Source organism: Artibeus jamaicensis, unplaced genomic scaffold, assembly GCF_021234435.1.
Source record: "Artibeus jamaicensis isolate MK-2021 breed Jamaican fruit bat unplaced genomic scaffold, CSHL_Jam_final contig_864, whole genome shotgun sequence".
Classification (NCBI taxonomy): domain Eukaryota; kingdom Metazoa; phylum Chordata; class Mammalia; order Chiroptera; family Phyllostomidae; genus Artibeus; species Artibeus jamaicensis.
The window spans coordinates 676,590-690,612 of NW_026521992.1; the positions used below are offsets into that span (position 1 = coordinate 676,590).

A 14,023-nucleotide genomic window follows, 5' to 3' on the forward strand; every position below is an offset into this window, starting at 1 on the left:
TAAAAACTTATTCAGAAACCATTGAAGGGACATCTAATGCCCTGAATACTGAATCTCTGACTTCATAATATTCATTGTAGATTATCGCTGGCAGCAACAGCAACAATAATACATCAAACACACCGGGTCATTTTTATTTATGAACGAGAGCTTTAAATAAACTCATAAATCTTAGGCTCATCGTTTTCCACATCCGTATTCTACCTTCAGTGGTCTTCAGTGCTGGTGGGGTGCACTGGATGCCAAAGAACCCGACTGAGCCCAAGGTAGGCCAGTGCCCAGAGCAAGGACTTTGAGGTTTTCCACAGCTACAGTGCCCACAGGGTCACGGCCCCTTCCCGCCGCACTTCGACACTCAGCGTGTACCCCACAGTGTACAGTCACACCCCCCACTCACAGGACTAGTGATCACATATAGTGTTAGAGGACCAATGTGCACAAACAAGGTTCCCAGTCTGTTCAGGTCATTCTGAAATTTAAAAAGGCACCTGGGCTGGAATCCCAGCATTAAAGTCTCTTAGTCTCCTAAGCCTTTCTCACCTGAAGATGGAACCGTACAGTGGCAGTGGTGAGTAAATGAATCCGTGCATGTAAAACACATCTGGCCCACAGGACTTAGTAACATTGTGCCTTATTAGCCCACCATCCTTGTCACTCCTCCTGTCAGGCCCCCTTACTTTCCATCCCAGAGCCTTGGCTGACAAAGCAATAGTCTTGCACTAGGGACAGCAAGAATCCTGCTGGTTTCATTCAAAACTGCCCACCAAGGGCAGCTCCTTCCCCAGTCAGATTTAATGTAAGCCTGTCATCCATGACCCACCTAAACCTCGCTCCTGTCCTCAGGGAGCCTTGGGTGTGCCATCTGTGTGAGGCCAGCTGGGGCCCGTCACCCTGCCCAACGCCTACCCCCGGGCTGCCTGTGCCTCTCAAACAGACCCACTACCCGGGCCCCCAGAGCCACTGCACTTGGGATTCCCGACATCTCAGCCTGGACATTTTCACTGCTGGTCTCCACTGGCCATTTGGATGCCCAGGGAGCCATCCTCAGAATAGGCCATTTTAACATTTTTAAATATATCTGGAATAAAATATTTAAAACATTTACCTCTCAATAGGGAGCACAGCATGATCTCTTTACTGTCATTTTCAACATATTTCTAGTTCTTGGGAGTTTTTGTTCAGTGACTAGAATGGATCCTTCCACGGTGGAGACTGACATCCATCTGCATCCCACAGGAGAGCTCGGCCTCCCTCGCCTCCTTCCCTCCCTCCTTCCCTTCTCCTCCTTCCTTGTGGCTGCGGACACCTCATGACACCTGTAAAACATGAGCCCACACCTGTGGAAGCCTCTGCAGGTCCCGTGCCTCCCCCAGGGCCTGTTCAGACCACCAAATGCTTCTTCCCCGGATTTGCCCAAGCTTTCAACCAAAGATTTCTTTCTAGCTGTGTCCTTAATCTCTTTCTTCTACTCATTAAATACAAACCCACAATTTTTTTAAGTGTCACGTTTTCTCACGAGATGGCTCCACGTGCATCCCCTTCCCCACTCAGGTAGCGCTGAGTCACTCCTACTGGATATTCTTTCTGGGGGACCTGCCAACCCACCTTTCACCCTCGTTCCTACCTGTCAGTCATGTCCACTCATTGGAACCTATCGCACGTGCCCATCCTCAGCTACGCTTTTCCTCCTGCCTCCTCACCAGCTGAACACAGTCTCTCCCTGACTATGACCACCACGGTGTACTCGAACCTTTCTGATGGTGCTCTTCAAAAGGTTCTGCTTGTGTATCCCCAAAAGAGGCTTGAAAAAAATTATGTACTGAAACTTTTAAGTTGCTATCTAAAACTTTTACCACGTGTTTATGTAAGTTTATTTGTTAATAGAAGGTAGACTATATTAAATATTTCTGAGATAAAATGAGAATGGATATATTTAGAATAAATATTTTATAACATTTGATCAATGTATTTTAACTACCTTACAGATTAAAAGCATATCAGACATGAAATAAAATACATGAAACCATGTCCATGGGTTTCATCCAATAAAATTTGGCATCCTGAAAAAAATTTCGGTTCCATTTAAAAGCAGAAGCATTACCAGCCTACACCACTTTGAGTGTTCTGAATTCAGAGCATCCCATCCTGAACCAAATACCGCATTCCTAACACCCAACTTTTACCCTTAACAGAAAATACAGGAAGCTCTGTGAGTTTCTGGAGTCCATATTTCAACCTATCTCTTAGTTTCAGAATTGAAGGTTCTTTTCACCTAGCTCGTACCTTGTGTTAGTATTTGAGATGGGTTTTGTCAAGTGCAAGAAAGACCATTGTGCATGGGGGCTTCTCAGGGAGGTCCATTTTGGCAGAATCTATGTAGATGTATCTGGAAATTAAAATTTTTAAAACTACTCATACTCCTTAGAAAATCTCCATGGCTCTCCAGAGGTGTGCATGTCTCAGTTTGAAGTTCAAGGGTCCTAAGAGGCTTACCTTACTGCATTTTATGTAAATGTATTATGTCCTTGCCTATCTCTACTTTATACAACTACAAGCTTCTTGAAAGTAAAGACTGGATTCCTATTACTCACCTTTGCACCCCTCACCATACATCACAGAATCCTGGCACATAGCGGGCTAAGTGCTTACCTGTAAATGTGGGCTGCACACTCGAATTCCTACTGCCCAAGAGGGAATTCGAATGAACAGAGTTAGGTATGTGTGAGACCAGAGGGCACAGAGAAACTGTGTGACGAGATAGGTGGGCAAATCCACATCACAGACCACCGAGGATAACATGCATGAGAAACACATGGGCACTACAACATCAAATGTTATGAAGAAATAAGGGTCACGACATGGGTCTTGGAAAACTTGCCTGAGGGAGTGGCGTTTAGTCTGCCAAGCTGAGACCAGCAGGACACGTGGGCTTGAACCGAAGCATGAGTGGGAGGAGGTCTCAGGAAAGTGGCTGGGAGGTGTGGCCTGTGGGACAGTAACAGCCAAGACTGGAGGACCAATCCAGGCACAGAGTGTGAAGGGCTACATTTGCCTTTGTGAAGAAAGCAAGTTTTACTCTATGAGCAATGGGGACCCCTTGGAAGATCTTTAAGTGGGAAAATGATGTTTTTCAGAGATGAGCTGTGGCAGGTTGTGAGGCTCGTCTGGGATGCAGGAGATTATGTGGCTTGGGCTAGGCCCGTGGTGGCAGCTCCACACGTGGTCTGGATGATGGAGAGGCTGCAGGTGGGCAGAGGACGGGACTGGGGAGCCGGCTGTGGTCATGAAGCTGCATTTTACTCTGCAGCTGTGGGACCTTGAGAGGTTTAAAGGAAGGAAGTGACCTGATCCTAAAACACCTTTAAGGAGGTTGTTTTCAGTGGTTAACATGGGTTTTCTTCTATTTTTTTGTTATTTTGTTAATTTAGTTATTTTTCAAGTACAGTTTTCTGCTTTTTACTCCCATCCCAGCCCCCCCCCGCCCCGTGCTCCCCACCTCCACCCCCCCCTTAGTTCTTGTCTCTGTGTCCTTCATACTTGTTCCTCCAAATCCCTCCCCTTTTTTCCCCTTAAATTCCCTCCCCTCTCCCCTCTGGCCACTGTCCCCTTGTTCTCTATTTCAGTGTCTTTGTTTTTATTTTGCTTGCTTGTTTGTTTTGTTGTTTAGCTTCCTGTTAAAGATGAAATCATATGGTATTTGTCTTTCAACACCTGGCCTATTCTTCACAGACTATTCCAAAAAATCCAGAAGATTGGAAAACTCCCAAATTCTTTTTATGAAGCCAGCATCATCCTAATTCCAAAACCAGATAGAGACACAACAAAGAAAGAGAACTTCAGGCCAATGTCACGGATGAACATAGACACTAAAATTCTTAACAAAATATTGGCAAATTGCATCCAACAATATATCAAACAGATCATACACCATGACCAAGTGGGATTCATCCCAGGGATGCAAGGATGGTTCAACATTCACAAATCAGTAAATGTAATATATCACATAAACAAAAGCAAGACAAAAACCACATGATCATATCAATAGACGTGGAAAAAGCTTTCGATAAGGTACAACACCCATTTATGATAAAAACACTCAGCAAAATGGGAATAGAGGGAACATTCCTCAATATAATAAAGGCCATTTATGAGAGACCTACAGCCAATATCATACTCAATGGACAAAAACTAAAAGCTTTTCCATTAAGATCAGGAACAAAACAAGGATGTCCACTTTCACCACTTCTATTCAATATAGTTTTGGAAGTTTTAGCCACAGCGATCAGGCAAGAATAGGAAATAAAAGGCGTCCAAATCGGAAAGGAGGAAACAAAACTGTCACTGTTTGCAGATGACATGATGGTGTACATGGAAAATCCTATAGACTCTACCAAAAAACTGCTCGAACTAATTAGTGAATTGGCAAAACAGCGGGTTACAAAGTCAATATTCAGAAATCAAAGGCATTTTTATATACTAACAATGAATCAGCAGAAGCAGAAATCAAGGAAAAATCCCATTCAATATAGCAAAAACAAAAATAAAATATCTGGGAATAAACCTAACCAAGGAGGGTTTTCTTCTATTTTATCCTCACTGGGAACGTGATGACTGTACTCGCAGGCCTGACTAGTACAGAAGCAGGGTGACACTGGGGTCAGACCTCAGGGCTCTGCTCCACGCTCACCAGCCCTGTGACCTTGGATTACTTACCTGACTTTTCAGTAAATGGGGAAAACAATAGCACCTATTACATAGGATTATGGTGTTTAAATTGAAAGAGATTCAAACAGAATCTGGGAAATAATAAGTGCACAAAACAAGTTAGGAATTATTCTATTTATGATTGAGTACCAGTTCATATTTGTGCTATCTTTCTTGCCTTTAAAAAAACCTGTAATATACCACTGCAAGCTTAAAGGACCTTGACTTCCCTGAGGCTCTAGTTAACACACAAAACATACTGCATAGAAACCAGAATGTGAAAAGAAGGGGTACAAGTGAACTGTTCAAGGTTTGAAATTATAATTTTTAATATATGTCACTTCTCATGAACTAGAGAATTCATCTACACAATAGAGCCCATCCTTGAATATCTCTCACTTATGCTTTTCATTCCTTTAAATTTTTCTGTATTGTGTTCGGCCTCTGTCTGCCCTGTTCTGCTGTTGTTCCTTCAGGCCTTGGTGGTGGTGAGAACGGCCGCTCCACACATTTCCTTCTCAGCAGAGGTCTGTGTGTGCCAACTATTGTGGAGGAAATGGAATGTATTACTGGCCTGATACTATTGAAATTTCAAGACCTTACCTTTCGAATGCTTCCATCCCATAGGGGAAAGACTGCTGAGAATAACCTTCCTGCCTACTGTGCAAACATCTGTAAATGCACAGGCATGGCAATTGTGGCAGCTTCCACCCAGCCAGAAACTGCAGACATCAAATACTGAGGCTGCAGATGGCAGCTGTTCACACCTTGGGGGAGGGAGATCGTTCAGTCCTTTGCCTGCTGTTTTGGATTCCTTGTCTTGGGAGTTCAGTTGTCTGTTTTCTGTGAGCAGTCCCCAGTGATCTTTCTATCGATTGTTCTCCTCATGGTGAGGGTGCCTGTCACACCAGGCCTGGGATATGGACATTGGGGCAGAGGAGAGCTAGCCCTCTCGTGGTCTGCCTCCCCAGTTTCAGCCCTGCAAGGGCATGGGTGCCGGCAGGAACCACCTTGTGTGCCAGGCCTGCAACCGCAGACTCAGTGTTGGCTCCGACAGCCGGTCTCAGAGACAGACCTACTAGGAGTTGCTGAAATCAAATGCAGTAGCCTTAATGTCAGTCAAGTCTGCCTGCTCAACCTGCATTGTGCTTTTTGATGTCAGAATACATGTATTTCGGAGTTATAATTTATTCAGATCTCAGGAAATAATCTGAAATATGTCAAAGAGAAAAGAAATCAGGCCCAGGCCTGAAAAGTTTTGTTGTTGAAATGCCACAGTAGCCGGTCAGGGCGAGGCCCTGCGTGCGGAGAAGGGGGCCCACCCTCTCACAAGTCGACGGTGCACCATGCCCCACGGGTGAAGGAGAGGAGAGGGAAGCAAAAGGCCAAAGTGCACCAGGGGAGTTGGGGACCCCTTTCCTGGCACTTATTTTGCCTTTCTGGGATCAACTTAGAATAAGCTTTGTGTTTGAATTCATTTTCAGATTTTAACCCAAGCAGTTGTAGTTTTTCTGGATACCTGTGCCTAACTTTAGCATTGAAAACAACCTACATAATTCATTTTTCTAGCCTAATATTTTTTTAGTCCAGGTCAGTAGGTAAAAATCATAATGACTATGGTATATGTCTTCACCTATGGGAGCCACTAATGCTTATAAATAGCCTTTATTTTAAAGCTAACTCAAATTTAGCTTTGTAAATATTAAAAAAAAAAAAAACCCATATCACCTTACCTGATTCTCAGCCCAATGGCGAGGTGGGACAGCTGTGTTCTTAGATGACATTTTAGGAGTGAAGTTCCTTGTAATTCAGAAAGAAATGGGATTCCTGGATACAAAGACCTTGTATTAGGGTTTGACTATTCAGTAGATTCAAAACAAACAAATCCTTGGTGTTCCACAACTGCACTTCAGAGGAGACCTCCAAGTGGTGAAGTCGGAAAGTGGAGTCACATGCCCTAATGCTGCAGATCCGAGGTTCTCCACCAGGGGAGATTTGAAAACACACCCAAGCCAACTAAATTAGTCTCTTGGCTTAGAATTTCTCAAAATTTCAGAATTTCTCAAAAGGTCCACAATCATTGTCATATGCAGCCAGGACTGAGATCCACTGCCCCCAGCAGAGAACAGTTACCGGGAGCCTAGGATGGCACTCTGGGGACCTAGGGGAATGGACTGAGTTAAGCTGGGAGGCAAAGCCTCGGGACAGGGACACTTAGATATTACAGAAGATACCCTCCCCCCTTTTAATGGGTTGGAAAGGAATAAGGGTGATGTGCTTGTAAGCTTCTACAGATAATACAGATAATATAAGTCAAGAAAGGGAACCATGCAAATATTATATACTGGTACTATTATGTAACTCTTAAATATATTTAGTGAAACATTCTAATAAAAAACAATACAGTTTAGGTATATGCACGCAGATGTATCCATTCATTCATTTGTTCATTGAGCTCCTGCTATGGGCCAGGTGTGCCATAAGAAAACTACAGTAATACCAGCCATGTTCCCCTCCAAGGGAAACTTGAAAGTAATCACAAGGGAGTCTAAACCTAAGAAAGAGCAAGTGAGTTGCACTGATAGGGCACCCTGGGCCCTATAGCCTACAATGTCTCTGGGAAGACTCCTGTTGGGCATTGAGGGGAGACATAGCTTTTCTTCCTAACAGCACAACACCATCCTCCGTGATGCTGGAACATCTGATTCATCCTCTGTAGCCATTGTCATCAAAACTATTCCTGGAAGTTTCAGAGTAGGTGGCAGTGGCCCATGTATCTAATGAAGGAGTCAGAAAGTATCTGAGCCACTCCTTTATTTCATGGGTCACATTGGGAATATCTTCACAAGGATGAACTCAAGGCATTTTATATCTTGTGAATAAGTACCAAGCTGTTAAGTACACAGTAGATGTACCTCTCTTCAAACTAGAAATGTAGTGATTGATGGGTCCAGTGTTTACTTGTCTCCTCTGTGACCTTAGATTTAAGTCACAGAAATTTTCAGCCTACACATCAGGAGAATGGCATGTGCGTGCCAAGGGACCGGGACAGAAATGGCAGGTACAGCTTCCTGGGAGTTGGTATATACAGTTCCATACAGGCAGTAGACACAGCAATATCAGGAAGTGGAGTAAGTTTGGGGAGGGTGAGAGTGCGTGGCCAGAAGCACGTGGAGGAATGATAGAGTTTTGTACCGTGGAAAGGAGGCTTTGACAGTGAGGAAGAAGAAAGAAATTACATGAGAACCAATTGATAATTGGTCAAGAGAAATGGAAGATGACTGAAGAGACCCCTCAACTGTGCCACCATTGCTCAATATACAAGCCTCAGCCAAGGAATAGCCATTAATAAATACCTTTCAATGCACCTTGGTTTTAGTTCTAGTGCTTTGGTGGTATTTATGAAATTCCTAAGTGTGAATTAAGTCCATGAATTCTCAAAATAACCCTGACAAGTGTTATTGAAATCAGTATGTAGATGAAGATGAAGACACTGAAGTTCACAGTGGCTGAGTGACTTGCCCAAAACCACAGTCAGTTAAAAAGGCAGAAGCAAATCTCAAATTTAAATATTGAGCTCCAAATCCTGGAGCCTGTAATGTCAAGACGCTAGAGCACGATGGGTTCCGGTCCCGGCCTGTACTTGGATATTTGTCTGACGCCACATACAGCATGTGGCCCTCCTCCATGCCTTTGAAGTGGGTTCCTCTCATTTCCTTGCATTTCTTCTCTTCTTGTAAAGATTTATACTGTACATTCAAGCCCCCAAATATTTATGATCATCAAAAGGAAGTTTGGCATTTTCTAAAATATGGCTTAAAAGAAATTTTAAATTTCAACTTTTTGTACCTGCTAGTATATATAGCACAGGTATTTCATAATACATATTTTCTCACTTTTTTTAGGCAAGTCCATTAGAAAGGGTTTTTAATTTTCAGATTTTCCAACAGCTAAGAAAGGAGATGCTGATCATGTTCAGTGACAGGAAGTACAACTGCTTAAAACTCTAACTTCTCTCTCACTCTAGGAAGCCAGGCCCCCAAAAACGGATCGACAGACTAAAGAATATTAGAAACAAAAAAGGACATTTGATCAACAGAGGCTTATTTCATTCATATACATACCATTTCCCTGGGATATCTGCCAGTTGTTAGCAGGAAGAGAAATGTTTACCATGGTTTAAAATTTTACTCTCATGTATTATGGAGATAAATAGCTAAATGAGGAAAAAAGTAACTTTCTTTAATGGCAGTAGTTTAAAGAGGTAGAAAGAGCTCAAATGCAGATATGTTTGATAACATGAGAAAATTCAACTATGAGTGAAAAAATTCAGTAATTCTTCAGAAGCTCTTCCAGAAAGAGTACCCTGTTGTATCAACACTAGAGAGGAGAGCTAAGTCCACCTGTAAAATTGAGAGAACTGCATGTGATTTGTTTGCAAGCCCAGACATTTTCCAGTTGCAAACTTGCAAAGGAAAAAAAAGTCTCTGTTCTGCTTTGCTCTAGGACCAATGCAAGAGACCATCTATGACTTCTGGAGGATGGTGTGGCACGAAAACACCGCAAGCATAGTAATGGTGACCAACCTTGTGGAAGTGGGGAGGGTAAGTAAGACACCTACATGTCCGTTCGTTCTTTGCTTAGCTGGTAATATGAAGCAAGGCAAAAGCAAGCTTTTGAAGTAGTATTTTGTGTACTCCAGAAAACATTAATTACTACAGCTCCTCCTACTGCTTGCCGCACTTGCTTATAAATTATCAGTAAACATTGTCTGAATTGCTTTCATTTGTTGCGATAGCAACAGACAGGAAAGGCATTCAGGATTTAAAAGCAGTTGTCAACTGGCTATCCTGAGCAAATAAATACACCTCTAAGCATGAATGCTGTTTGTCAGGTGTCAAAACTCAATGGGCGCCGCATTACTCATAACTGCATTCCCTGATTCTAGAAAACAGACCCTAGAAACAATGGTGTGCAGCACTGGGTTCAGTCCTTAGGTTAGGATTCCAGCCTCCCTTGCTTGGATTTTACTTCCCTGCGCCTCCATTTTCCAGCCTGCAAAATGGAGGTCACATCTGCCCCAAGGAATCAACTGTCTATGAGTGCTGTTTATGTTTAACCAAGAAACTAAGAGGTTCTCATCCCGGGACTGGCGTGCTGTAGGATTACTTCCAACATGAAATTCAACAATGAGAAAATGCACAGAGGGCAGTTCCTTTGCTTTGTAGTAGGGTCAATTCTGTGGTTCTGCCCAACTCAAAAACCCATTACTTCTTAGAGAAGTTGACATTGTGAGATATACCCTCAGCAAAAGAGCCTAGAGATCAGCTTAGAATTGACATATTGGGGCAGAAACCATAAAGGTGTCATTTCTTCATCAGCCTTAAAAAAGAAGAAAATCTTGCCATTTATGACAACATGGATGAACCTGGAGGACATTACACTAAATGAAAAAAGCTAACCATAGAAGAATACTGCATGATTGCACTTATACGAGTTACCTAGAGTAGTCAGCTTCATGGAAGCAGAGGACACAATAGTGGTTGCCAAGGGCTGGGAAGAGGGGGGGATTCGCAGTTGGTGTTTAATGGGAGATACTGTCTTGGAACTGTGGAGTGCTAAGAATTAGAACTGACACTGCCACTTACAACCTGAACCTGCAAAGAAAGGGCAGATGGGAGGGGGGAGGGAGTGCGGAAGCAGGAAGGCGGTGGGCACCAGAACGAGGAAATAACAAGGAGGTGAACTGATCTTCACTTAGGATCTGAGAGAGAAAGCACTTCCACTAACTAATGGGCCAAAGTAAAACACCCTAACATAAATCAGAAAGTATTTAGAACTGCCAATCATAAAGTACCATACAGTAAACTTGTAGGATGCAAATAAAGTGGTACCTAAAAGGATATATATATGTTCTTAGATGCTGTTGTTAGGAGACTAAGCATCTAATTCAAAGAAACACATGAAGAACAGAGTAAAGTAAAGAAGGAAAAGAGGAAATAAACAGAAGAGCATAAATTACTAAAGAAAAAACAAAGAAAAATCAACAAAATCAAAAGGCTTTGTGAAAACACTGATAAAGTAGACAAACATCTGTCAATCGGAAGAGAAAGAAAACTAAAAGCAACCAATATTATGAATGGGGCAAAGATTTTTTATCACAATAGATAATATGGATAACTAACAATGAATTTGAAAATTTAGATGCATTAGGCAGTTTTCTAGACAAATATGATTTTCCAAAACTGATTCAAAAAGAAACAAATTCTGAATAGACAAAAATTGTTTTAAGAGTGAATTATGGTTAAAACTTAACTCACAGAAAAAAAACAGTCCCAAATGTATTTACACATATGTTCTACCAAATATTCAAGGAGTGAATAATTCAGATCTTACAAAAGTTATTTTAAAAGAAGAGAGAAAGACTGCTCCCCCGTTTTATTTTGAGAGGCTAATATAACCTTACAATCAAAACCAGACAGGGGCATAAGAAAGGGCACCACAAACTGGGAAGAGATTAGTAGGACAGCAGGTGAAAACAGAGAGCCTGGGTGTTAACTGCAGGCAAATGTGGGAAAATATGTAATTACTGGTACAGAATGAGCTTTTCAATCAATTGGGTTATCCACACGGACAAAAAAAAGCCATCTCCATAGAGCACCCCAAAATGAATACTGCATAAAAATCAAAATATAACCAAGCTTTACAGTTTTTAGGAAAAAATATGGGGGGAAATATTTATGAATTTTCTAAGAATGCATCAACAATACCAAAGTATTAATGTACATTTGAAACCTGTATAATCTTATTAACCAATGTCATCCCCATAAATTTAATACAAAGAAACGGATAGGGAAATCTGCCTGTATTAGAATATAAAATTTTCTCTATGATAGAGGATTTAAATAAAGTGACAAGAGAGGGACTTCTATGAGACCATTATGTAATGTACAAAAACTTACAAAGCAATATTTTATGTACTAAAAGTGTAAAAACCGCTCATGTTTGTCAATCCTCTCTCTGCTGGGAGACAGTGAGGGCAGGGTTGCCGGCCTAGAGCCTGGGGCAGCCCGGCTCCCTCAGTGACTGGCCTCGCTGGTCGCCGAGCCTCTTCACCACTGACCTGTCACCTCAGCACCTGCCTTTTAAACTTCTTGTAAAAATTAAATGATTTCCATATATTGGGTGGTTAGGAAAGTTCCTGCCTCATTCTGAAGACTTAATAAATACAGGTATTAATGTAAGCCTTATCTTTCCCCCAACAAACCTGAAACCTACAGTGGTGTTGATCATTCTTTTTCCCAGTCCAAATCCACCTTCTTTTGCTAGGAAAGCAGTAAAAATTATCAACCTCACCAGAAAGCAAGCTCCTTTAAGGAAAGAGACGGGCTCGTGAATTTTTGCTCTCTCCCTCTCGGCATTCAATAAATGCCCAAGGAAATGAATGAATGGGAATTCATCCCACTTTGTGTCAGAGAGCATAAGCTAGGTTCACTATGAAACAGTGAGGCTCAATATTTTATCTGTTTTCATGTTCTTGGCTTTCTTCCCCTGATATGTATGACTCATTCTGAACCCACCATTCACTTCACAAATACGTGTTGACTGCCCATGTACGATAAGAAGGAAAAGGTACCTGGAGACCGCTCCCTCCACACTGCACTTTCAGAACAGCTGTGTTCCTCGAAAGTTAGTCACAAACTCAAAATGTTGTATGTTTGCCTAAGAGCTCACTTAAAATAATCCCAAGGTAAATTATTTTGTAAAGTAAAAAGTCATTGAAAATAACTGGATTTTTAAAAAACGTGTATTTTCATTGCTTAGTTGAAATTCTAAAGTATATAAGCTCCAGAATCAGTGTCTTAGTAAGGAAGCTACTTTTAAATAATAAACCTTTTTTGTTTAAGGAAAGATGAGACAGCATAGTAGCCCAGCCTAGACCAGTTGGCTAAAAAGTAAAAAGAAGGTTATACAATAAAACAAATAAAAAATAAAAAGCTCCTACACTAAACCTCACTGTCTCGTGGACACAGCACACTCTGCGGAGAACCAGGTTTCATTTCGAGTTCCCTGAGTTTAGAAATGTCAAAAGTACAAAGGCCGTGCAGGGGTGGTCTCTGTTCCTCCCACCAGGTACTTGGCCCTGGCCCACACAGGGTGGTCACTACTGATTTTAGCATGGAAACTATTCCTTCTGACAGTAACCGTGGAGACTCCAGCTGAAACCGTGGAACACTAGACCTCGGAATTAACTTTCTAATTCACACACAAGGGAAGTGTCTGCAGATTCCAGCGCCCCTTTTGAACTCCACAAAGAAGGGCAGAGAGTGACTGGGTTGCGTGTTTACTTGTGAATGGAAGCACATAGGCTTAAAGTAACTCAACAATTTTAGGTCTAGTAAGCTCTTTTAAAAAAAAATCCTTCTAAATCCTTACCAGGTTTGTGGGGACGATAGTAAGCTCTGAAGAGTCCTCGCCATGTTACCATCAGCCCCTTGGATGGGCCTGTCTTCAATTAGTAATGAGTTTAATGGCATCCGTCCTTAAAATTTCTGGTGTGATTTGGGGGGTTTGACAAGAGGTCACATTCCCTCCAGGACAAGGTGATGACCTTATTCCAGTCTGTTTCCCATTATTAATGTTGCACATTTGTCTAGAGATGACTTCCCCATCTTCTGTGCTTAAAAACAGCAACAACAAACCACTGAAAAAATCAAAATGACATGGTTTTTCAGGGCAACAACTACCTACTTACATGTTTACTGCACATGGTGTGTCTTTCATGAATTAGGCATGAGGGAGCTGGATGCTGGTTTGTTTACACAGACTGGCTGCCGATTCATTAAGTCAGTGCTGGGAACCGCTTTCCCCTGATTTTTGCCCCAAGCATTCTGCATCAGGCGGCAGTAATTGCCAGTGTTGGAGCCACTGGGAGCCCTTCCCTGCTGCAGCACCTGGTGCAAAAGACACAGACGCTGCACTTCCCTCCAGCGGGGTCCCTGGTACATCTGCCAGGACCTGTCATTATCTAAGACTTCCTTGTCACCACTGAGCATCCTCTTTCAGCCGAGTGTTCTGGGAAGGGACCCTTGTCAGTTTTCCTGGCACCTGCCCGACGGCTGCACACCTGGCATTTAAATCGCACTGGAATGTGTTGTGACTGTTTTCCCTCTTTAATGAACCCACCCGAGGGACATTTAACTTTACATCCAGTCACCGGTTTCTCAGGCATTCCCATTTACACTGTTTGTGTGGAGATTTGCAAACTCTGTTCTGTTGCTGTACTAATCCATCTGCCAAAAGTCTTATAACAAAATCA

At 42.3% G+C, this 14,023-nt stretch overlaps 1 protein-coding gene across 4 annotated transcripts in view; it reads left to right on the forward strand.

The window, feature by feature from the left end:
* Positions 1–14,023, forward strand: part of PTPRM (protein tyrosine phosphatase receptor type M) — a 613,403-nt gene that overhangs the window by 546,297 nt on the left and 53,083 nt on the right. For all 4 annotated transcript variants that reach the window (XM_053673443.1, XM_053673444.1, XM_053673445.1 and 1 more), the window contains one exon: positions 9,211–9,308. In XM_053673443.1, coding sequence (XP_053529418.1) covers positions 9,211–9,308 — 98 coding nt within the window. The remainder of the gene's footprint in view (positions 1–9,210; positions 9,309–14,023) is intronic.